Genomic DNA, 25,362 nt, shown 5'->3' with positions numbered 1-25,362 from the left:
ATGAGCTCAAAATTCCTGATGCCTCTACTTTCTGAGCCTAGTTCAATAACATTTCTACTTAAACGCAACCCAAATTACACTCTTTTTTTAAAATAATCAATCATCTTTCATTATAGAAACTGTGAATTAATGAAAACACTTCAATTATCTCACAAGACAGTACAGTTGTCCTATCTTATCTTATTGTCAGGTCATTAACAAGGGGATTTGGTTGGAAAGATTTGGATGATTTAATCAGCAAATAATTGATTAAAAGGCTTCCAAATTTGAATGATTTCTTGTCATTTTGACAAAATTCTGCTTTAATGTGATCAGCCAAATACAGAGTGAATATTTAAATGTTTTTCATGTTTCTGCATCTTTAAGTCTAAGAGTTTTAATCTTTTTATTAAAAAAAACCCAGGTCTCCCGTGTTAAACACTTTGCAGGAGAAAAAAAACATCAGTTAAAGTGTTTCCAATCAGAAATTTGCTGCTGTCTCTCTGTTCGTTTGGATTGAAAAGTCTTTGATCCCGTTTTCATTCAAATGAATTAATTTTCGAATCCTGTGACCGAGCAACCAGGTCTGTGACCTAAGTATGGACATTGCACTTGAAATGTCACGTGTCACCACAAAATTATGTCCCATCTGTTGTCATCGTCTCATAAAAAGCTAAATTTGGTTGTATGTTTAAATCCCAATCATTATCATTATCATTCAGTGGCTGCTCTATCAGTTCAACTGTGAGTCATCCTTTCAGTCCTATGGGGTGGTGAATCCAGGACATGAATCCTATCAACTCAAGCCGTTGTTTGACGAAACACAGGAGAGGTTTTTAGTGAGCGTAAACAGAGAGACAAAATAAGGCCCATAAACCAAACAATGCCTCTGTACATTCCTTCTCAGGATGGAAAAACAGTTTAGATAGAAAAAAAAATTAAAACAGGCTTACCTGTGGTAATGTATGCAAGGAAAAAAATATAGCATTCCTTTTCTTTTCAGATTAAATGAAATTTATTTATATTCCAACAACAGCATAAAAAAGAAATACAAAATGTATTTACAAATTATCAATACTGACACACTCAACTCAATGACTTGTTAACATGCTTGATACATTCATAGTCCAACTTTTTTAATCTGATTTATTATAGTGTAAGCCAGCTGTTATTAGAGAGTCTTTCCATGAAGATTTCAGTCTAGAAAGAGCAGATTAGCAAGTTGTTGTTGAGATTATTTTAATACCATGACCAGAGAGGTGTTTTCCTTGTGTGGATGAGGGGCATGGTGCTTTTTAGGAGGACTGCTACCAAGAGTCCAAGCATGTGAGCGTGTTTCTATGTAGGATAAACTCAGCTCAGGATGCCTCCTCTCATGTGTCCACTGTCGCTCAGCCCGTGCTCTATGAGTTTGATGTCTTCCAAGTCGTCTTTGATGACACTGATCAAATGACTTAAACCCTCCTGCTGCTGTTTTAAGTGCTGAAAGGGAAAGATAAAGGAGAAATGTTTTTAGTTAAGGAAATACTTTAAGTCTTCAAATATATTTAAAGGAGAGTATGAAAACCAAACTGTTGAGGTCTGAATCAGGGATGTGAAAGGTTATTAAACTTAAGGGTTTAGTATGCAACTTTCAGAGCAGATTTTTAGACAAATATTGTCATACAGTAAGCTTCCTCTCTGCCTCACTGTTTGACCAGAAACCAATGAGTTGGAGAGCAGCAGACATGCTGATAACCATCTGGAAACAAGATCCTGTGTACAATTTCAATTATGGGTATCACAGCTGATTTGGTTATTGGTTTGTCTTTATAGATGGAAGAACAACTTTTCTTTAGGAAGGTCTGTTGGTTCTGCTTCAGATATACTCTTGCAACAAGTCAAGGGTTACGGTGCCCATAGACACAGGATCCCTGACTGCTGGCTTTGAAAAATTGTCTGCCAAATGGGGCCTGGCAGAAAAAGTCTGGGAATCAGTGCTTTAAGTGATAATCAGTCAGTCACTCGCAAAGCTGTAGCTTTTTTTCCCCTAGCTCTTCTACCCAGATGTAAACCAGCACAGTGAACCAATAGCAGCTAGTAGGAGCAGTGCAGCCAAACTGGCATACAAGCACTTCAGTGGAACAATGTGCAACCAAGTTCAGCTCAGGGATGTTGACATTAACCTCTAAGACGGACTGAAGACTGCTGGAGTGCACTGCTAACACTGGTCACACTCAAACTCAAGTTAACATTGTTCTCCTGTAGAGTAATGCATGTCGCAAAGTGCCACACGTTTCAGCAGCATTTAAAGCAACCATCAGTTACTGGAGAATGTGATCAGATGTTCTCAAACATTTAAATATGCTACAGGTAAAACTGCTTTGGACAGTGTTTAGTTGTGTTAAATAAATGTAGTGGCTTCTCATTTCCTAAACTGGTTGGCTAGTCTGAATTTGACCTCTAGTTTGATCATCAGAGAAAAATCCTCATCTGGAACTACCATGACAGGGTACAGACTTTCTGTAAAGGTACAGACTGTGTAAAGGTGCTGACTTACTTGTTTAATTTCTCTGAGAAGGTCTGCATCAACGCTGTAGCGCTCTTCTGATCTGACAGCTCCAAAGTGATTCTGCATGCGGATTTGAGACATCAATTCATTCAACCGACCCTGTAAAAAGAAAAAGCACAGACTCAGGTAAAATTTCCTGAAAGACATTTTGTGTTCGGTGTCACAGAAGAATATATCTAATATTTGCCCAGAAAGCAATGAAATGTTTCATGGACTTAGTAATTTTTACCTCTCAGTCTAGTTACCGTCCTCAGAGAGTGAAAAATGGGCCAAACTTACCTTGAACTGTGTGGGGGCATTGAGCTCTGACTGAATGGTGTCCAGCTGCACCCTGAGGTGCTCCTCATCCACTTGGATAGCATAACCACTTTTCCTCTGAATCTCCTGTTTGATCAACACCTTCAAGAAAAAAGACAACAGAGAGGGATAAACAAGAAACACTGGAGAATAGTGGACGAAACAGGGTAAAAAGATAGGGCAGGGGTGTCAAACTCAATCACAGCAGGGGCAGGATTCTGGATTCAGGTCTAACCTGAGGGCCTGACAGGGTCACTTTTTAACTATAAACTGTCAACCTCATTTCACCAGGAATAGAATACGAAAAAAACTTAGCACTGATGATAAATGACTTTGAAATTTGAAAATTTAAAAAGACGAGTTTAAAGGCTCAAAATCTAAGAAAAGAAATTAGTAAGATCAAAACGGTTAAACATGAAATTACAAAATGTTTTAAAAAGCCAAATATATTAGAAAAAAAGTCAAAATCAAGAGTTTTGAATCATGAGTCAAAACATGAAATAAAATTTGTAATCATGAAATTAAAAGTCAAAATATGATTCAAATTTTTAAATTGTAAGTCTAAAAGGTCAAACTATGGGATTATGAAGTCGAAGTTAGGAGTGGATATGAGATAAAATACAAAATAATTAGTTAAAAAGGTCAAAATATAACTTAAAATTTAAAATTGTGAATTTTGAAAGCTTAAAATATTATATAAGAAGTAAAAATGATCAGTTGAAATGCTCAAAGTACAAAATAAAACGTCAAAATCCTAAGTTTGAGTGTGACTTGTGAGACGCAAAATTGAAAATATTAAATTAGAAACACAAATTAATTTTTTTCCCACATTCCTGACTTTTTATATTATCTTTCTCCTTTTTCAAATTCTATGACTTAAGGATATCTTAAATCATCAAGGATAAGTTTACATTTTAATTAAAAAAAAAAAAAAAGGAGGAAATCTGCAGACTTCACACGGATGGGCCAGTCATAACAGAAATATGTTATAATTTTGCGGGCCGGATTTTGCCCCTGGGCCCTAAGTTTGACACCCCAAGATAGAGCCATGTATTCAGTGAAACTGTATAAAATGCAAACTTATTGTTCTGTGTCACTGTCTGAAATGCAAGAAGCTACCTGCAGCACCCGGTGGGAGAGATCCATCAGCTTCCTCTTGTATTGGGCGATCTTTGCCACCGTGGTCGCCTGATTTTTCTGCAGCTCACTGATGTCATTTGAGATGATCTGGAACAGCATATGTGACTTATTCATTTCAATTCAAACCTAAAGGACTATCTGTCCTGATAACTTTGTGTTATATCTTTCATTTGCAGCATTTGATTATATAAAGAAACTGATTTTGATTTGGGCATAATCTGTTTGTTTTCAGAGACACTTTTAGTCTCTTCTGTTTAAGAATAATGAATGGTGCTTGCATGTAAATATATTAGCAACAAAATTATCTTAAAAAAAAACAAGGCTACAGGCAAAAGCTAAAATTAGTTCAAAGCATCTGGCACGTTCTCTTACAGCGGTATTTGTAAAGGCAAAAAAATGTGTTTCAAATTTCCTCCCTTGGTAATCAGGATGCTCTACATTGACACCCAGTGGGTTTTTTTCACATCCAGGAAACCATTAAGAATAGACAGCAGAGATCTCACTTACATCCACCCTGGTCTGGTGCTGTTTGGTCATCTGTTCCTGGATTTGCAGCCGGCAGAGCAGTTCTTTAAACCCCACCATGGGCACTGGGATCAATCTGGAGAACATTTTTTTGAGATTAAAGTGTTTGTCTTTTTTTTTTTTTGGCCAGACAAGCCTAATTAACATCTAAGGGGTTCAATACTTTTTATAGGCACCAGCATTACTGAAAAGTCTTAATTAGATGTTCCTTGCAAGCTTACTTCTCAGGGTCTGGGTTGTCCACTTTAGCCTGCTCCCAGATTATGGGGTCCACTCCTATTGGGAAGAAATAACATCCTCAGACAACAATGTCCATAACAACAATATGTGGACTACCATTTTAAACATTTACCTGCAGGTGCATTTTGCAGCAGCTGTTTGAGCTGTGCCGGAGACAGCTCTGTGCGTGTGACGGACATGGCAACTCCAATCTGTGTGAGCTGATTCTTAATGTGGGCCTGCTCCAGATAACTGAGAAGGGTGGAGGCTGGAATTCGCTTTGAGGTGCCATTAGGTGAACGCTCCACGAGATAAATGATCACCTCCGTCCTGAGACACAGAAGAGTTGTGGTTGAGATCACACATTTTTAAATAAACACAATTTCTGACAGCTACAAATCTCTCTGAAAGAAAAAGCAAATAACACATGACATGCTAAAGTGGCTTACTGGTCACTGGGAAGAGGTTTGACCCCATCTACATTGACAGTGAGGGACTGGTTGTTTCCAAGAATCTTGTGAAGTGACTCCACCAGCTGTTGCTGCTGAGCTCGAACATCAGCTTCCTTTTTATTCAGAACTAGAACCACTAAACCATCCTCATCCTTACTCACTGGAGCACAGCTATAGCCCACCGCCTAGAAAACAAACGCAGAAGAGGAAGACTGTTTAATATTCAAATAAACATAAAAATGCTTCTACCACTCCATCATTCATTACCTTAAACCTGCAGAATGGATTCTCAAGGGTAAAGTCTACAGGTGGGGTGTTGTTGCTGTAGTAGCCCTTTCCGGTGCCCCAGTAAGCCTGGAGCTGGTTCCATTTGGCTAAGATGGAGTCACGCTCATCCCCTAATAAGGTGGGAGCTGACAGAGCTGTGACCTGCTGGTAAAGCTGGGTGGGCTGAGGCTGACCTGGCTGCTGGGCCTGCTGACCAAACAAGCCCCCTGTGAAAGAAAGAAAGATAGAAAGAAAGGGAACATAAGAGCAGATGTTGATTATGATTATAATTTTGAAAGTCTTGCATGCTGTAGCTGCACAATCTTTTTGTTCTACTTTGAAGTAAACTGTTTGACTAATGATGATGTTGAGGCTATAAAGTGTTAGTCACCCTCTGTAGTTATAAGCATGTGTACAGCATAGTGTCAGAGTTGTTGTGTAAGCTGTTAATTTTATCAGTTCACAACAAAAAATGACGACAATAACATAAGCTGCATTCTAAATCATCTTCCAAGAAAGGGTGGTAAATGTTTCACTTTTCCTTTTCACTCATTAACTGTATCTAGAGCATGATAATGATTATTTTCATTTGATGAAGATTAATTCAACATGCATTTATTTCCCTTGCAGCTTGGTCCATTTCCCATCTGTTAACATGGAAGATTTGGAGCTTATAACTGCAGCCAGTCAGTGCGGGGAGCACCAGATACTTTGGTTTCACTTTTTGAAAGCTGTTGTACCCCCCATATTTTATAGACATACATACTTGATGATGCCGCGGTCCAAAGTGAAACCTGAAAATCTTCTGGGGCCCAGCAAAACTCCTTTAAATCCATAACATGAGACTGAAAGAACTTCCCTCCATGTTTTTACTTCATGTACAGATAATTACTGTTTGAGGACATTAGCTTTAATAGGAAAGCCTTTGCAGAGTCACAAAATAAAATTAAGAACGCCCCCTGAATTTGTTTTGAGCAGGCATCTGCAAAGCCACCTATATTCTCCTTTCCAATATTCCTATCACTAAACAAAGTCTGTGACCCTATAAATTCTGTCCAAGAAACCCTAAAGTCTCCAAAGACACTGATAATTTCTTTAAATTGTGATGTGCCAGAGTAAAATATTTAACAGTGTCACCAATTTATCCATCACCATTTAAACCATGACAACAGACATCAGAAAAATAAATAAATGGGAGTTAAATCTTCTGGCTGTGTTTATTTCATTCTGGGACTTCAACTTTATTTTAATTTTTAAAATTAGGTTTATGTTTTATTTCTTTATTGCAAATGGTTCCCCCCCAGTACTTCTGGGACCCACCAGAGGGCCCCAGCCCACAACTTTAGAAGCACTGGTCTATTGTTTTATCAGAGTGAGTATGTAGCTTTTATGATGAAAGCACGTAGCACCCCTTAAATTTATGCTGATAATCTTAAACATGACTTCACCTTGCTGTTGCTGAGGCTGCTGGATATTAAAGCATGCAAAGCCTCCACCCAGGCTGGTTGTTCCTAACCCAGTTCCAAACCCTGTTGTCCCAGTGGCGGTCCCAGTGCCGAGTCCAGAGGAGAACCCAAAGCCTTTGTTCTGGGTGTTACCAAACAGGCCTCCTGGAAAAGAAGAACACGTCAGGACAATCAAAAAGAGTCAAAAGCATGAGAATAATGCTGGTAAAGACTTCTGTGTTTAGGAAACATGCTGCGGCTTTGCAGAGGGGATTATTGTTAAGGATAAGACAGCACAGTATGCACAGCACAGAGTGAGGGATAGGAATGGAAGAAATGCTTTTATTAACAGTTTGCTGGAAAATGCAAAGAAAAATGATTGTTTAATATGTGTATTTCTCAAATCAAAAATGCTATATGCTAAATAGCTGAATAATTTCCCAAATTAAAGTTTTACCTTTTAAAATCATGAAAATAAAGGTATTATTAGTGGCTTTATTGTTAACATAAAGGCCTTTCTGCATTTATTTTCCTTCAAATACTTCTTAGTACAGTAGTTATTGCAGCCTTTATGTGATTATGTAATCGCACAGCCTAATATCACGATAGCATTTTAATTAATTGCGCAGCACTAATCAAATCCCATTTCATGATACTCCCCTGTCCTCTTTTAAAACTTAGTGTGTGCAGTCATGTTCATAAACAAAAAAATGACAAAAACTAGGCCAAATTCAACAAATTCTGAGGTTGAACCGAGCCGTGCCGCAGACCTGTGGTATTGGAAGGAGCTGCAAAGCTAAAGGTGGACCCAGGAGCAGTGGCAGTAGTAGTAGTCGTCCCAAAGCCACCAAAAGCACCTGAGAAACAATGCAAATAATGGGAAAAGAAGGAGAAGAAAAAAGATGTGACAGAAAAGAAAAGGATGAAACTGCTGCATTTGACAAATAATTTTAAAATATATCATGTCTTTCCTTTTAGAATTAATAAAATGCAAACCAGATTTGTTTCAATCCTTCATTTGCTGTCTTATTAAAAGGAATCTAATGATATAAGTGCATAATGTCAAAGTTATTCTCCTCATGCAAGTGGAAAACAACAATGTAAGACATTAAATGACACAAACACCTGGGATGAAAAACAAGTGCACCATATAGACGTGAAAATGGATGAAAATGAGTGTTTACAAACACAGACTGTACTGATTTATTAATCACAAAGGTCATCTACCTGTGCTAGCCAGGCTATTACCAAAATTGAAAACAGTGCCAGTGGTGGTTGCTGTACCAAAGCACCCCACATTAAAGCTGACTGCTGCTGGGTTGGCATTTAAACCAAACCCCCCAAAACTAAACCCACCAGCCGTGGTGTTTCCAGCTCCCAGCCCCCCAAATCCTGCAGCCAGCAGAGGCAGGCAGCGAGAAAGAGAGAATGACATGAAGGAGTTAAATGGTAAAAGGTCAGGCTTAGTATGGCCAATAGACTGTATACAAGCAGTGGACATAGGGGCAGGAAACAAGAATGCTTTCCACCCCTAATAATGTCAAGTCATTTACGATTATACATGAGCAGAATCGGTTAAAGCAATAGCTGTTATTTTTACACCAATACTACATCGTCTTCTCATATACAGTCTATTATTTGGCCTTAATAAATGTAGAAACAGTCATCAAAAGATCTAAAAGAGACAGGAGTAAAAAAGTGCTAAAGATGGACATGCTTTTTCACATCTATTTAGCGTATCTTACCAGTGTTGGTGGAGCCAAAACTAAATCCTGTGGCTGGTGCAGCCGCAGTGGTGGTGGTCGCCCCAAAACCAGGGGCTGTAAGAGCTTTGATGAAAAAGTAGAGATAGCAAAGGCAGTTAGTCACACCAGCAGACAGAATTTACAGAAATTAAGAGGAAAATTACTTTGACAGCAGAGGGTTAGTCCCATTTCAACCACCTCATCCCCTGTGGGGGAGACACTCCCAGGTGTTAGCCATTGAAAAAGATTGCCAAGCAGCTGTGCACTACTATCAGTCTTAATAAGTAACACAAAAATGACACTGCTCTATTTCTGAGGAGTCAGGAGACAAGTTCTGGTGTTTGGCATGGTGCAATTGCTGCGTTCCCATCTCAAACTTTAAAAACAAAAAGTTACCGAGTGCTTGCTTGGAGCACCCTGGCTGAGGAGCGAGCTCAGACAGGATCTCAGACAGGCTACATCAGCTGCTTCTTTAAATCACTTTTAAAGACATGTCTTTTTTTCTGTGAAATCTGTTTTATCCATGATGCCTAAATTATTTCAGATGATGACTTTATATATTCAACCACTGATTCAGGGTTGTGTCTTATATTATCTTTTCTCTAATTATCGATCCTCTTTTATTCTTTTATATAGCCAGTTTTAATTTGTCCCCATTACATTTTGTATCTTTACCTTTTAAATTCCAAATTTATTCTTCTATTGTGTTTTTATTGGGGGACTTTGATGTTGTGTGAAGCAGTTTGTAACACTGGTTTTGACAGAAACATGAGACACCAGCCCTGCTTTAGCCCAGACATAAAAGTGTATCACAGTGTGTCTGTTTTCAGATGTTTTATTGCTGTTAAATGCAGGTTATTGGTCAAATGAGGCTACCAAAAGCAGAGGTTGCACACTGGTGAGGGTTCACAGGATGCTTTCCAAAACAACAAAAAGAAATTAAAAATCATTTAAATTGGTATATATGTCCATTATTGCAACGTGCTACTGTTATTCTGGGGGTCACATGCTGAAAAGTTTGGGAACCCTTGATGTAAAGTATATGTAATTTTTCTAAATGGCTGGAACTCTGGAGGACTGCTATCCATCTAGGCCAGAGACAAAAAAAAAGTCTGGCGTAAACTCTTGTGACAACTCTGGAAAGAACTCACTGACCAGTGACAACAATGATCAAAAACAAAGCAGAGCAGATGTGTTTACTTCAGGTGACAGGTGAGGAGAGGTGTCCTCCTTCAGTGGGGGTCATTACTCTGTACTTACTGCCAAATCCAGATGAGGCAGTGGTGGTAGTAGTGGCTGCAGCGCCAAAGCCAAATGTGGTTGATGCTGTCGTTTTGGCTCCAAATGAACCAAAAGAAAACCCGGATGTGTCTTCACAAGAACATAGAGAGTGCAATGAGTGTTGGGTGTAGTGATAATAAATTTACAGCTGCAGTGTATTCTGGGGATGTAACGATACCTTACAATACAGTTAAAAAATGCATGCAATATGGACAATTTGTATTAATTTGCCAATAGTATATTCAAAAACTTATCCTTAACAAGCAAAGAGCACTGTCTACATTTAGCTTCTCGTTTGATGTCAGTGCCTTAAAAACAAGGGCATACAGACATGGAGGAAGCTAGTATGGATTCTGATGTTCAGACTGACAAAGAACTAATGTTAATCCATCAGATTTATTCATAAAATTACTTCAATTACTTTATGTTAGAAAATAAAAAGAAAAAAGGCTCAGTAAACTCAGTATCTTGATACAGGAGATGAGTGTATCGTTACATCCCTAGTACAGGTGAATCTCAAAAAATTAGAATGTCATGAAAAAGTTCAGGAAAGTTTTTCCTGTGTTTTAATTCAAGAAGTGAAACTTTAATATATTCCAGATTTATCTCACACAAAGTGAAATATTTCAAGACTTTTTTGTTTTGATCTTGATGATTATGGCTTACAGCTCATACAATTCAAAAATCCACCATCTCAAAATATTAGAATATCACAAAACACCAGTCCAACAAAGGATTCATAATATATAAACGTTGATCTTCTGGAGAATTACGCTCATTTAAGCACTCAGTAATTGGTTGAAGCTCCTTCTGCACAAATTACTGCATCTAGGCAATGTGGCATGGAGGCAAGGCAATCAGTCTGTGGCACTGCTGGAGTGTTATAAAGTCCAGGTTGCTCTGATAGCAGTCTTCAGCTCCTCTGTACTATTGAGTCTAGTGTGTCTAATTTTCCTCTTGACAATACCACAGAGATTCTCTATGGGGTTCAGGTCAGGCTAGATGGCTGCCCAATCAAACACAGTAACACAGTGGTCAGTAAACCAGTTTCTGGTAGTTTTGGCTTCGCTGTGGGCAGGTGCCAAGTCCTCCTAGAGAGGGGAATCGGTATCTCCATAAAGCTTCTCAGCAGATGGAACCATGAAGTGCTGTAAAATCTCCTGGTAGACGACTGACAGCGTTGACTCTGGACGTGATAAAGCACCGTGGACCAACACCAGCAGATGACATGGCACCTCAAACCATCACTGACTGTCAGAACTGAAAACTCTGATCTTCCTCTAGACTGCGGGACCTTTATTTCTAAATGAAATTCAAAATTTAGTCTAACCTAAAAATAAGGCTTTGGACCAGTGAGCAACAGTCCAGTTCTTTTTCTCCTTAGCCCAGGTGAGATCTTGTAACATCTGTAGTTCAGGATTGGCTCTCCACTAAGAACATGACACCTGTAGTCCATTTCCTGGGCACATCTGTGTGTGTTGGCTCTTAAAACACTGATTCCAGCCTAAGTCCACTTCTTGTGAGGCTCCCAAAGTTTCTGAATCTGCTTTGTTTGACAATCTTCTGAAGGCTGAACTCATCTCTGTTGCTTGTGCATCTTTGTTATCTGTCTTCTGGACAAGAGTTGAGTCTTCCCCATGACTGCAGTTGTGTTTACTGGGGGAATCAAGGCTCAGGAAACCTTTGCAAATTGAACTTTTCCAAAATATTCTACTATTCTTGGATAGTGGACTTTTAATTTCCATGAGCTGTAAGCTGTGTTCATCAAGATTAAGACAAAAAAAATCTCAAAATGGTTCACTTTGTATGAGATGACACTTGAATATATATAAATGTAACTTTCCGAAGTAACTCAAGGGAGGAATAAACTTTTGCTTGATATCTAATTTTTTAAATGCACCTGTGTATTCTATGAGCACACTACTGTCGAGCAGGATAGATGCAGATAAGCCTTTGTGATGTATTCGTTAGCATCTATAGCAACTACAGCTAAGGTAACGGTTATTAGCTAACAGTTCAATCGCATATAATTCGAGCGTACTTGAATACTAATAAAAGTAACAACGTGGACTTAACAGCTAACCATATGCCTCGGAATTAGAAAGCACTTCATCACAGTTAGCATACATGTACCGTGAGCTAAGAGGACTCCATCGAGTGATGGGCTGCCTAACGGAAGCTAAATAGGCGGTGTCAGTTGAACCTTTGTATCTAGTGTTAATGCAAATATTTCCCGTGTCATTAAAATGCCTACAAATATGATTTAAGAGCACTTACTTGCCGCTGTGTTGGTCGCAGGGCCGCCAAAACTGAACGCCATGTTGCCTGTCAGCACAGACTTCTTCTTCTTTACATTTAAACGAAGCACTTTTTACCCAACGTAATGGCACACTACCGCCATCTGCAGTTCACATCAGGGATGAGCAGCTACGGCAGGGATCAAAATACTGGGATCAGGAGCGTCTGGAACCACAGAAGATATATAAATGTATGGTAATCATTTTAAACAAAATCTTTGATAGAAATTATGAAAAGATAAGTCATAACTATGAAGCAAAAAGTCGAAATTGTCGTAAAGTAAGTCAAAATTATGAGATAAAAACATCTTGGTTATGAAATTAAAGTATTTGAAATTTTGAAAAAAAAAAAAAAAGGTAAAACATTTAGATAAAAATAAGAAATTATGTGATAAAGTTCGAAAATCTGAGATGGTAAGTCATAATTTTTAGATAAGTCAAAATGATAACTTTTCACTCATAATTAGCTTATTTCATACTAAGCGTTTACATTCTCATAAATTTGACTAAGATCTCATAATTTTAATTATTTAAAATCTCACAATAATGACTTACTATTGCATAACTATGACATTTAATACATTTAATCACATTATTATGACTTACTACCTCGTAATTTTGACTTTTATCTCATTATTTTGACTTGTTTTCTCAAAATCTTATATTTTAATTATCTTATAATTACAATTTAACATTTAGGGGTTTTTCACTTTATTATGATTATTTTTTGTTAGTGGTTATAATAAGCTTTTATATAGAAATCCTATTTGTTTTTTGTTTTTTGTTTGGTTTTATGTTTTTGTTTGTTTGTTTTTTTGTTTGTTTGTTTTTTGTTTTGTTTTGTTTTGTTTTGTTTTGTTTTGTTTTTTGTTTGTTTGTTTGTTTTGTTTTCATATGCATGAAAATAAATGTATGTGGACTTTTACTCCATGGTGTTGGAATAAATCAAAAAGACTGCCCTATAGGCTACATAGCTACTCTTATCTCTAAAACACTTACAGATACTACTACTAATAATAATAATTACAATGATATTAACAAAATGATATTGATTTCCTCATTTTTCCCAAGAGTACCTGGATGCATAAATGGTCTTGTGAAATTATTTCTAGCTTTCGATATTCTGTGATTACTGACAACTAAAAGACAGTTTTTCTGATTTTATTTTAGCAAATAGTGTTATTGATTTATTTATGGCAATTGTCTACAACCCACCCAATGCCCCCGATCGAGGACCTGGACCCCTGCTTTGAAAAACAACGTCTAAAAGCTGGATTAGATTCAGTAATATGATAATCAGATTTTCCCTACAAAGCTCATTCATCTCTGCCACAGCTTTAATCCTCCAGTTTAATAAATAAATATCATTTTCTCTGCTGTCATTATTTAGAAAATCCATATGCAACATCCAATAACAAGCGGGCATTTTGATTGACAACCAAACGGACAAATAGAAACGAGCCATGCAACACAGCGAACCAATGGGATAAAGGCAGATGATTTAGTGGGATGAATTTTGTCCCACCATGGCTGCCGTCGGCAGGAACTATCATTTCAGGGAGCCGAAACGGAAAATTATGTCTTTAAATTTCTACTGGACATGTAGTTTTCTTATTTTTGTCTTCAGTGGGTGTTTCGCTGACGACGACCATGAAATGGAGGAGTTTTTGAAGCGGGAGTTTTCCCTATCCAAGCCATACCAAGGTAATGCTGTCCCAACCGTTAGACACTGATTCACGAGACGCAGATATTTCTAGAATAATCAGTAAATGTTACATTATATCTGCGCACGAGCTCCTCTCTCGTTAATAAAAAGGGAAAAGGAATCATGATAATTAAAGGAAAAGTGATAAAGATACTATATTGTGTCTCTCATCTATAATCTATAAAAGACCGTTGCTGCTTTAGCATTAAGCTTCCCATGCTGTTTTGCTTTTATTGTAATACAAGTAAATGTAGCACGATATATTTACCGCATAGTGTTTTAAAACCTTTACTTTTGAGCATGTCTCCTATAATAGAAAAAAGGGGTTTTACTTTGTTACAAAGCAGACCTGTTTATTGGTCTTTTCAGTATCCTTTGTGTTGTGCCAGCCTTTCTAATTTTATTGACGGTGCTTTTTGTGTACTCAGGTGTGGGCTCCTTGGGCTCCGCCCACTGGGAGCTGATGGGGGATGCCATGGTAACCACCGACCAGGTGCGCCTCACACCTGACATGCAGAGCAGGCAGGGGGCAGTGTGGAGCCGCATTGTAAGTACCTGCATACTGTAAATACTGAGGTAGTAGAAGGATGCACCCGTCTAACTTTGTGAGCTCATACCTCGGTTTGGGGTATTTTTAGGGGTGGTTTTGATAATTGGAGGCTACGTGCAAAGACCTGTATGAGACTCTTTCCCATTTAGCTGTAGGCAATCACAGTGCGTGAACAACAATTTGGAAGCCTCTTTTTTAAGTAACAAAGTAAGGGACTACAGGAAATACCCAAATCTGAAATATAAACACTCATCAGTGCTTTAATGCCTTTTTAAAGAGCCTCAGAACTCGAAATTTCACATTTTCTGACAGGTTTCTAAGCCAGGTGGAACTCCTGAAAATAAAGTTTATATGCTCCCTTTTGGTTTAGTGTCTGTACTACTGTCACAAATTGTGCATTTATTTAAATGCCATTTAAAATGGCCATAGTTGAAAATGAGTGCTGGTGTCTGATGTATGTAAGTGTCAGTAGCATCAGAGCTCCAGGTATGTGCTGTGAAGCTCTTTGCTTTAACATCCATTAAGTTTGCTGATGAGTTTTTCTCATAGAACCCCTATATGTCCTTATTGAAGCCAGGCGGAGTGCCCTTAGAAAGTTATTTACGTTATGGCTGCACTGGTGACTTTTGATGTAGTTGACAACACCGACTGCTATTTATTCTGCCTTCTTTGTTTATTTGAAATCCTCGTCAAACCACCACCCCTCAGAACATTGACTTTGAAGATATTCCTTGTTGCAAAAAATATGAAGGATGATCAGCAAATGGTTGAATGAGAAAATTCATATTAAAAATGTCAAATATGTCATTTTCTTGAGTCCACTTCACATGTCTAGTTGTTTACATTAGCTTCAGTTGTTGGCATAATTTCATCGGTTTTGTGTTTCTAGCCCTGCCATCTGAAGAACTGGGAGATGCAAGTCCACTTTAAGATTCACGGAAAAGGAAAGAAGAACCTTAACGGTGACGGGTTGGCCATTTGGTACACAAAGGAACGTATGCAGAAAGGTAAATAATAATAGGAAAAAAATAACTTTTTCTCTGTTTAGTGCTTCTAACACTGTGTCCACATTCTTTGACAGGTCCTGTATTTGGCAATATGGATAATTTCACTGGCTTGGGTGTGTTTGTGGACACATACCCCAATGAGGAGAAACATCTGGAGGTATGTTCTGCGTAGATTTCACACTTAGTGGGAGAGAAAAGTGGAGTGAAGGTTTAGTGCAAAGCATGGACAGTGGCTCTGGCAGAGTTGTGTAAAAAAAGGATGTCTTTGTGTTCTTTTGTGCAACCATTTGGAGAAAGGCGCAGAAGAAAAGATATACTCCTCGCACACAGGTAAACAAACAGCACCTTGAGCATCTGACGATAAATCATGTGTTTTGTCCCGATACAGCTTCCATTTGGTCTGTTAGCCTTTTTCTATGTTTGAAAGCATAACCTCAGTACGACGGAGTGTTAGGGCCACAGCAAAGAAAATTTGCAGGATTTAAGTCATAATATTACAAAATTATATTAATTGAATTGCAAGGATAAAGTTCTTAATTTATGAGTGTACAGACTGAAGAGATAAAAGGCATAATATTACAAAAGTAAAGTTATTTACAAATTCAAAACATACATAAATAACCTCAAAGTCCTACATTTACATGAATAAGGCTGTAAATTTGTAACAATAATCTTTCAAGTTAATGAGTCAAAAGTTGTGTTTCAGCATAATGTGTAATGACTAAAACACAACCCTTACACTCATCCGTACTTTCATTTAAATAAAACATGTTTATTTAATCTGCAGATTGAGTGATCTTCTGTGTTTTTAAACTTTTGTGGCATGCATGGCTTGTTGACCTTGTGAGCATATGATAAGAAGTATTTTTGCTTATCCTCCTTCAAAGGGAGGCTTTGGCCTTCCTTAAGTGTTTCCTTGATGTCTGTAATTCTAGATGATACTGTTTGGTTATTAAGATCTGCTTCACTGTTTGTAAGACAAGGTCATCCGTACGTTTGTCTTCATTTGTTTTAATTTCGTTTTTTTTTTTCTGCTTGTATTTGTCCCTTTCTTTTTGCCTGGGTTTTGTTCGTCCTCCTCATCATCCAGCCATCTCTGGATATCATATCATCACCTCTCAGTGCTGTAACCCAAACTACACAGAGTTTTCTCTTTTCTCTCCTGTGACCACAAGAGGATCTTCCCCTTCGTGTTAGCCATGGTCGGCAACGGCAGCATCAGCTACGACCATGAGAGGGACGGTCGGCCCACGGAGCTCGGAGGCTGTAACGCCATGGTCCGCAATCTCAAACACGACACCTTCCTCTTCATCCGGTATATCCGTCGCAGGCTAACGGTGAGAGACGCAACCCTCCATCTTTCAGCCTGTGATTTGCAGACGTACATTTGGAAGAATGAGTCTGATTTTATGATATTGATTCTGTCGAATGCACTGTTGGTAGGCTGACCTTCTGTCCATGTTTTTCCACTTGGAGACCTTTGTTACTCTCCTTTTTTCCTCCAATCTTTTTCGGTAAATACAAGCTGGACTTCCAGCCTCTGTCTGTGCTGTTTTTTTATATTCTAGTATAAACTACTAAACAGAGGAGCATGGTTTTCCAGGTGAAAAGGGGTATTAAAAGGAGAAACAGGATGGGATTGTGGTTTTTGCTTATCATGAACTGTATTGTACTGTGGATTTGATTAGTATTGAACGATATTCTTGAGAAATAAAGTTTCACTAGTGTTAACATTAATTAAACAAAATTGTTAAGAAACAAAGTATTCAAAGAAAGCATTAGTGCATAGTTAATGCAAAGATAAAATCTTTCAGTGTGATGAAAGCATCAGATATTGCTTCTTATCTTGACACGAGATGCTTGCTGTCCACACAGTATCCATTCAATTTTTATTTCTCAGCTGTATGAAGTTACATTTCCCCTTGTTAACAGTACAACAGCTAGTACTTTTGTTTTGAAGGTGGAGAAACAGGAGTGTGGTGCTTTGCAATGACAAGCCTTCAGTGGCTGCAAGCCGAATGGTTTTGCCTCCGCCTCAAGACAAGTCAGAGCACAACATTTTAGTCATGGGTGTGGATTTCATCATTAATGCGTCTTTATCTCCAATGAGTTGAAAAAAACTACAAGCTCTGTTGAGTAAGAAGAGTGCAAACAAATAATTAAAAACTTCAAGGGCATTCCCAGTGCTACACTGATCTCCCTCTTTTCATGTCCCAGTACCCTAGAGTGGGAATCACTAGTGGCCCCAGGCTTCGATATCATCACGATACTTATGCCACGATTCGATATTATTGCAATTTTATATAGTATTGGCATACCATATATTGCGATATATTTCTATCTATACCATTTTTCCAACTGTTTAGCTGATTGTGTATCAGCCTTGCCTTCATTTTTATCGTATTACTGCAGTATTTTATTTTCATGCAGCACTCTGCAAACCCCATGTGTCATGTCCATGTTGTTTGTGCCCTGCTTGCGTTCCTAATGTCCTTTCCCTGGTGCTGCCATATTGGTTGTACTAACTTTCTCCTGCTGTATGGCCGTCACCTCTGCTGACCTCCCTGGAAAAAGGTGCAACAGCACCATCAAGTGGTCAGAAAAGCAACTTATGCTATTTATCCAGTATCCTAAACTTCAGTTCATATTTGCAATTAATTTGAAAAAAAAAATCGATACTTGGCGGAAGATACAATATATCGACATGCAAAATATTGCAGTACTATGCTGTATCGATTATTTCCCTCACCTTTAATATCTATTGAGGCACAGTAACAAAATAAAAAATAGAAGCAGGATGTCAAAGTAAAAACATGCTCTTAGGAGATGCTGTGGAAAAAAAGTTATCAAGATGTGCTTTTTAGATGGATAAAATACAAAAGTTATTTGTTATCTTACTCAGGAATAAACCGATGACTCTGATTTATGAGATATAGCACTGAGTTGTGTAACAATTACCGTTAATTACGCTAAAGCTCAGTCCCATGATCAGCTTTACCCCTACCCCTCACTAACAAGTACCCCTTGCCCTTTAAACAAAGTTACAGTGTGTAGTGGTTAACCCCCCCCCCCCCCCAAAAAAAAAAACTAGGATGACTCTTCAAGTATCTAATATGTCATCAGTAATCATCAACAGCATTACTAAAGAGGCAGCGATATTGGACATTTCTACAACCAAACAAAATGCTTGTTTGAGATCTAAAGGACCATGATAGTTTTGTAAGTAAATTTAAGTTGTAATTTTGAATCTTGTTTAAAAATTTGACGTTTTAACACTTCTTGAGCAGCCACCTTGCCTGTGAGTTGCAAAGCATTCTGGGAGATTTCTTGAAACACTCAGTTTGGAGTGGGCCCAATATAGTCCTGGCACCTCACTCTACCCATCCATTTCAACAAGAGTTGGGACACTCCAGCCACAGAGGTGAATGCATAAAACAGAAGGCTTTGAGATAGGGACAAGGGATGTATCAGGATCTATCTAGCATTTTACATCCCCTTTGTCCTTTCTAGAATTTGGATAACTCTGAAAACAGTCCTTATTTACTTAAATCAAAGTCTGATATCTAAGATGATTCTGATTTTTCATCGATCTTTATAACTCAGATAAACTGCTCCTGGGAAGTAAAGTGATGTAGAGGTTTTTATACTATGTGAACATCATCTCAAAGTTACTGACACTCAATACCTGCCCATTCTTCAGGTGATGATTGACATTGAAGGGCAACATGAGTGGAGGGACTGCCTAGACATCCCTGGGGTGCGGCTGCCTATGGGTTATTATTTTGGAGCTACAGCCATCACTGGAGATCTTTCGGGTAAGCAGACATATTCTTCGCTGGAAGCTTGACATACACTATATGGGCCAAAGTTCTGAACTTCCACTGGCATTAATGTAAGCACAAAAACTGTGTGACGGGAGCTTCATGGGACAGGTTTTCATGATTGAGCTGCTGCATACAAGCCTAACATCACAAAGTTTAATGCCCAGCATCAGATGGAGTTTTGTAAAGCATACTGACACTGGACTGTGGAGCAGTGGAAATGTGTTCTGTGGAGTGGCAAATCTTGCTTCTCTGTTTGGCAGTCAGATGGGTGAGTCTAGGTTTGGTGGGTGTTGGGAGAATGTTACCTGCCTGACTGTGCCAACAGTCAAGTTTGGTGGAGGAGAGATAATGGTGTGGAGCTTTTGTTCAAGGTTTGGTCAAGACTGCTTATCTCCTGTGAAGGCCAACCTTTATGCTTCAGCATACCTAGACATTCAGGACAATGCTTTGTACTTTGTGGCAACAGTTTGGAGAAGGTCCTTTTCTTTTTCAAAATAACTGAGCCCCAGTGCACACAGCAAGGGCTACAGAGACATGGTTTGATGAGTTCAGTGTGGAAGAACTGGACTGGCCCACACGGGGCCCTGACCTGAACCCCATCGAGCACCTTTGGGATGAACTGGAATGGAGATTGAGGGCCAGGCCTTTTGTCCAGCATCAGTACCTGACTCATAAATGCTCTACAGAATGAATGAGTACAAATTCCCACAGAAACGCCCCAAAATCTTGTGAAAAGCCTTCCAAGCATTTTCCATTTTTCTCCCTAAAGCCCTCTTTACATCTTACTAAAGTTATAATACTGACATCTATACTAATGCTTGTGTACTAAGTCACTTGTTCAGGTCTCAGGGGTTTAACATGAAGCATTCACTTTGGCCACTTTAGTCTGAGCATTTCCTCCCTTAAGATTAAAGAGAAAGTAACCTTTTCCTCCATGTTGTCCTAACTGTAATCACATTGTCTGATTCCTTATTTATAGACAACCATGATATCATTTCCCTGAAACTCTACCAGCTGACTGTGTTGAAGAGTAAACAGGAAGAGGAAGAGGAGGAAGAGGAGATAACCATTCCAAGTGTTGACAACTTTGAACTACTCCGATGTAAGAAGCACAAACACTTACACAATGCTGGAATAACACAAATGTGCCATCCTCAGGTGATAGTTTTGTCACTTTTCCACCTTTCTCTAAGCCTCTGTCTGTGCTCCTCTCTTCCAGTGGGTCAGACTGATGAAGGGATGAGTGCAGTGGCTATGTTCTTCACCATGCTTTTTTCAATGCTGGGCTGTATCTTCCTCATCGTCATCGGCCTGGTGGTCTACAGCCACTGGAATGAGACCCGGCGCAAGCGCTTCTACTGAGAAAGACATGATGGTAATGGAAATACAGACTGCGGTGATCAGACCCAGCTGCACTGAGACCTTAATAAGGGCTGATGGCACTCTGTTTCCTGAGGACAACAATATATTGATGGGAGAACAAGTCAGTGTATCACCCTCTACAACTAAAGCCATCCTCTGATTTTGCCATTGGTAGTCATGAAGCAGTAGGAAGGCCCCTGCCTGACGCACACCAACTTGGCCTTACCAGCTCCACCTCTGAATGTGTTTCACAGAAAACAGGCTGTTATATCACCACTTCTTATGAGCAGCTTTTATGTTCTGAAAGTGAAGTGACTGTTAAATACATTTTCAGCTGGCTGATGTTGATTTTGTGGCTTTTAGAAATTAATTTAAGTAATATAAGGATATCTATTGTGTTCCTACTTGTGCTCCACATGCAGTAGAACTTCTAAAGCCAACCAAAACCACCCTGAGAATATGACTGTGGTCTTCATCATCACTTCTTGCTAGCTAAAGATGCATCTCTACTCCTTTTTACATTAGAAAAAAAATTCATTACTAAGCAATCAATCATTTGGTTTTTGTGTATGAACTTTATGATGATATTTATAATCTCATGCTGTAGGTATAGTATGCATGATATTCAACAAGGTTTTTTTAAGATTTGGAGGTCTTCTATTGCGTCCAGATTGGTGCATGTGGCAACAATTTCGGTGTTTCAGGGAAAATATAGTTTCTATAAAATGGTGTTTTAATGACAGTGTAAAAATATTTATTTTTCCCTTCCTCATATTTTATGCACATATTTAAAGCTCCTGTGAGGAGTTGTGAAAGCAAGCAAGATCATCGCAACATTATTGATCATTTCTCTAAGCAATAGCTGCAATCAGCATCAATAGGAACACCCTCAAAATGTTGCAGTGCTTCACACTGAGAGTACAAGTACACCATCAACCTCAGTGCTGAGGAACTGCTTGGTAGCCATCTGCCCTACAAATGAACTTTAAAACCCAAATCTTTAAAATTTGAGTTATTTAATTTACCCATCTAAGGTCCAGAACGTGGGATCCGAAATCCCAGCATGTGTCCATAGTCAGCATTTAACTCCTAGTAACTTTAACATGAAGTTTTCCGTGTTTGATTGTTTCAGGGGAGACATAAAACTTGGAGTTATTGATGTTATTTTAATTTTAGTACTTCATATCTACAGAGAATTGGATTCTGACTCTTACCAGATAACTGCGGATGATACGTTGGGCTAATAAGTGGGGTCTTTCATTCACCCTTTTTTAAAAACTTGTGCTACAATCTGATCATATTCTGACAAGTTTATTGACATATTATTTTCCTTTGATGATTAATAGTAATGACTCAATGTAAGGCATTACAGCATTCCCTAATGGGACGCCCCACCCAAGACTATGGCCTGATGCTGACTGTATTTATGTTTAATGTCAATAACTGCTGCAGGGAGGTGAGGGGAGTTACAGCAGGCAGCAAAACAGATTTTGTTCACAGTTTCCATGGTAAAGAGTCACAGGAATTGATCAGAGAACTTTTCCTCAACATGTACAGGACAAGATCATTGAAGAAAGGAAAAATACAGTATAGCTCTCTTTCTGCATCTCTCTCCCCTCTCTGTCTCTGCAGCTTCCTTCCCCTCTCTTCTTTTCCCTGCATCTCCCTCTTCTTTTTTTCCGCATTACCTTCTATTCCTTTATAACTCCAACACAGCTTCCACAGAAGGCTGCCTTGTTCTGCTGGAGGTTTCTGCCTGTAAAGGGAAGCTTTGCCTTGCTACTGAAACTATGCTAAATGTTCCGTAGTGCTGTGCTCATGGTGGATTTATGCTGAGTCTGTCATAATTGATAGAGCAGGTTTTTGAATTGCCACCATACAAATAAAATTTTATCGATTGACTTACACCTATTGGTCAATAGAGGCACTATAGTTGACACAGATCAAAAGTCCCTCATATGAGCTTTAAGAGGGATTTGTGGGATTCATGGACAGATAGAAATAAATTATTACAAATAAAGTTTATTTTAAGTAGATTTATTTAATGTACTCTTTGCACTGAAGAGAGGGCTGATGGTGAGAATTCCACTCAGTAATACCCCCTTGTACCCTTTCATTGACACCTGTTTTTGCACACTGAATACTATTACGGCCTTTTGTTTGTGTTCTTTTGTGTTGTGTGTAGACACCACCGTTCCTCATAGGTTTCATATTTTTCCAGTGAACCAAAAACCATGCTGGTTTCAACTCAAGATGTGTGTTTGGATGAAGGTTTTGACTCTCTATGTTATTTATTATAATGTCAGATGTGTTTTATTCTGTTTTTAATCCAGTCATGAAATGTGTAAGGACTTCTGCTGTTTCCAAGCCACTTTGACAACCAGCCTACCTTATTTATACTATGTTGTTGTGTTGTGTTTATCTCTCGACTTTTCTTTGTTTTGGAAGAAAATTGTGTGCCTCATGTATCCATTGTGTGCTCCATCACTTTTTTGTTTGTCCTTAATTTATTTAATGCATCATTAAAGGCAAAACAACCTACACTGGTTATATGATTTCTCGGTGTGGTCAATGATGGGAAACATATTTGGCCATACGTGGAAAGTAAGAAATGACATTTACCCATGTTAGTGTAACTGAGCAGCTTTCTGTGTGTTTGTGAAAGTTTTTAAAATGAGTACTTTTATTTTACATGAGTAATTTCTGCAGGAAGATGAGCCTGAGCTGATTCGCTGACATCTATCACCTTACTATGAGATGAACATGCATGCTCAGGCATGGACAATGGCAAAGATGGAAGATTATGAGTCATGCAAATGTCATATGACTCGTTAATCAAGCTGAAGTAATCCTAAAACAGTAAATAAACACTGGTGAAGCAGAAACTACCTGTTTGGGTTCAAGTGCAAGCAATTCAGCCACTTCATGCAGGCAGTCATCAAACCTGTACAAGCATGCAAGTTATGGTTCCCTGTCCATCTCCATTGAGAGTGACGTCCCTCTCAGTTGATATCAGCACAAGTTCAGATAGCCTGTCCTCCCCACATCTGTTTCTGCGCTGGGTCTTGACATGTTTCAGTTTGGAGAAAGGCCTCTATTTTGAAGCAGTTGTCACTGGCAATGTGGCATATACCATATTATGACAGGCTTGTTAAGAGTAGGAAAGGGCCCTTTATCAGGTTGTACTCAATGAGAGGGTGAGCTGAAGGGCAACTTGTCCCGTTTGTCCTTGAAAGGCACCCTTTAGAAAACTAGTCATCTTAGGGTGCTTTTTTTATCATGTTAAAGGTCACATGTTTTACTTTACTATTGAAGTTTGTTGCTGAAAAAACACTCCAGTATTGGATTTTTGCATGTCTAATAACCTCTGTTTCAGCCCTGTTAAGAACAAGCTGTTTCCGTGTCTGTGGCTTTAAATGTTAATTAGCTGTCTGACCCCACCCCTGACCACTTCCCTCCCAGGAAATAGATGTGGCTTCATAAATGTGGCTTTCCTGATGAGAGGAGGATCAGGAGAGGAGGGCGGTGTGAATTTGTCTGAATAACCTGGTTAGAGATCTGTTCGCTTGTTCTTGCGAATATTGAAATTTCACATTTTACTGTACGACTCATCTATAGCTACTCAGTACTTAAAATAAACTTTATATTTGACACTTTTTATTTTACTTGAGTAAATTTATAGACCTGTACTTTTACGTAACTAGAATTTAGCTGGTGTAAATTTGTCGTATACTTTTCCACCTCTGCCACAGACTAGCTTTTCTTGTATTATGAGCATCAATATTTGGGTTGAAAGTTAAGATGAACCACTGCTACTTTAGTGATTTTACAGTAGACAAAAATTCTTAGCTGACATAAATTCAAGGTATTCAAAACACTTCCAGCTTAGTGTTACATACAGCTCTAAATCCAAAAGCTGTTGTTGTGTTTGATATTTGCACATATGAAAAGCTGCTTGTCCAAAACTGTTGTGTAACTGTCTCTGCATTTTCTACACACTTTAAAAATACTAAAGAAAACCTACCAGGATCATGTAAAAGGCAAACTGAGGTTAAATTGATGAAATGAAACAAGTTTTAAAGTTAAGAAATGGAAAGGAACTCTTGAGTGCAAATGTTCGTTTTATTAAAAAAATAAAATACAAATGATGACCCAACAAGTACACAGCAGACTTCTTACTACAACCAAAGCATTTCTCCATCATTCAGTGCTTTCTTTTTTTTCCTCTTTTCTTATTTTGGCTTGTTAAAGTTCATAGGAAAACAATGTAAGAAGAGTCTTATCTGTGTTTGGAGATTCCTGCCTTCTTCTCTAACTGGGACTTTGGCAAAAAAAACAACAAAAAAAAAAACAACCCTCATAGCTCTAAAAGGACACCTCCATGTGTTTGTTTTTTTTTCCTCAACAGCAGGGACAAAAAGGTACAGCTTGAAGTTTTTGAAGAAGACAATCATATATCATGGAGGGTACTGTTTCATTTTCTCTAATTCAGAGAGCCAGGTGGCCACTGAAGTTCCTGAATCGCCCTTTTGTGTTCATGTCTCATAAGCTGACTGTGTTCCATGTTGAGGTCCTTCATATGTATAATATAAAAACTTTGAAATTGATGCTGTTACAACTGAGGATTAAAGGCAACAGTTAAATATTCAGTCTGTGAAATTCATCAAGATGGAAACAAGAAAAAAGCTGTTGCTTTAACATTGAATTAGTGCAACA

The 25,362-nt window shown here is 38.4% G+C and overlaps 2 protein-coding genes across 8 annotated transcripts; one reads left to right on the top strand and one right to left on the bottom strand.

Moving 5' to 3' along the window:
* Positions 1–975: 975 nt before the first annotated feature.
* Positions 976–12,298, bottom strand: nup54 (nucleoporin 54). Of its 6 annotated transcripts, XM_041811696.1 has the most exons (14): positions 12,179–12,240; positions 9,881–9,991; positions 8,621–8,704; positions 7,646–7,732; positions 6,879–7,040; positions 5,431–5,657; positions 5,161–5,348; positions 4,845–5,041; positions 4,714–4,768; positions 4,475–4,568; positions 3,947–4,054; positions 2,810–2,929; positions 2,519–2,629; positions 976–1,461 (listed from the first exon to the last, which is right to left on the bottom strand). In XM_041811696.1, exons 1-14 carry the CDS (start codon positions 12,219–12,221, stop codon positions 1,333–1,335), a joined length of 1,716 nt encoding a protein of 571 aa, XP_041667630.1. In that variant the 5' UTR covers positions 12,222–12,240; the 3' UTR covers positions 976–1,332. The 6 variants fall into 6 exon arrangements, with proteins under 6 accessions (XP_041667630.1, XP_041667632.1, XP_041667631.1 ...); XM_041811698.1 differs by lacking the exon at positions 9,881–9,991 and having other exon boundaries at positions 12,179–12,298; XM_041811697.1 differs by lacking the exon at positions 7,646–7,732.
* Positions 12,299–13,724: 1,426 nt separating this feature from the next.
* Positions 13,725–23,970, top strand: lman2la (lectin, mannose-binding 2-like a). 2 transcript variants are annotated; one of them, XM_041811335.1, is made up of 9 exons: positions 13,725–13,902; positions 14,332–14,450; positions 15,343–15,460; positions 15,535–15,617; positions 15,758–15,790; positions 16,636–16,797; positions 19,161–19,275; positions 20,264–20,386; positions 20,504–23,970. In XM_041811335.1, the coding sequence occupies exons 1-9, from the start codon at positions 13,725–13,727 to the stop codon at positions 20,644–20,646; spliced, it is 1,074 nt and encodes a 357-aa protein (XP_041667269.1). In that variant the 3' UTR covers positions 20,647–23,970. The 2 variants fall into 2 exon arrangements, with proteins under 2 accessions (XP_041667269.1, XP_041667270.1); XM_041811336.1 differs by lacking the exon at positions 15,758–15,790 and having other exon boundaries at positions 13,735–13,902.
* The last annotated feature ends 1,392 nt before the right edge of the window (positions 23,971–25,362 follow it).

The sequence above is a fragment of the Cheilinus undulatus genome, linkage group 17 (genome assembly GCF_018320785.1).
Source record: "Cheilinus undulatus linkage group 17, ASM1832078v1, whole genome shotgun sequence".
NCBI lineage: Eukaryota > Metazoa > Chordata > Actinopteri > Labriformes > Labridae > Cheilinus > Cheilinus undulatus.
Note: the sequence above shows the minus strand (reverse complement) of the source record. Positions and strands in the feature narration are given on the sequence as shown.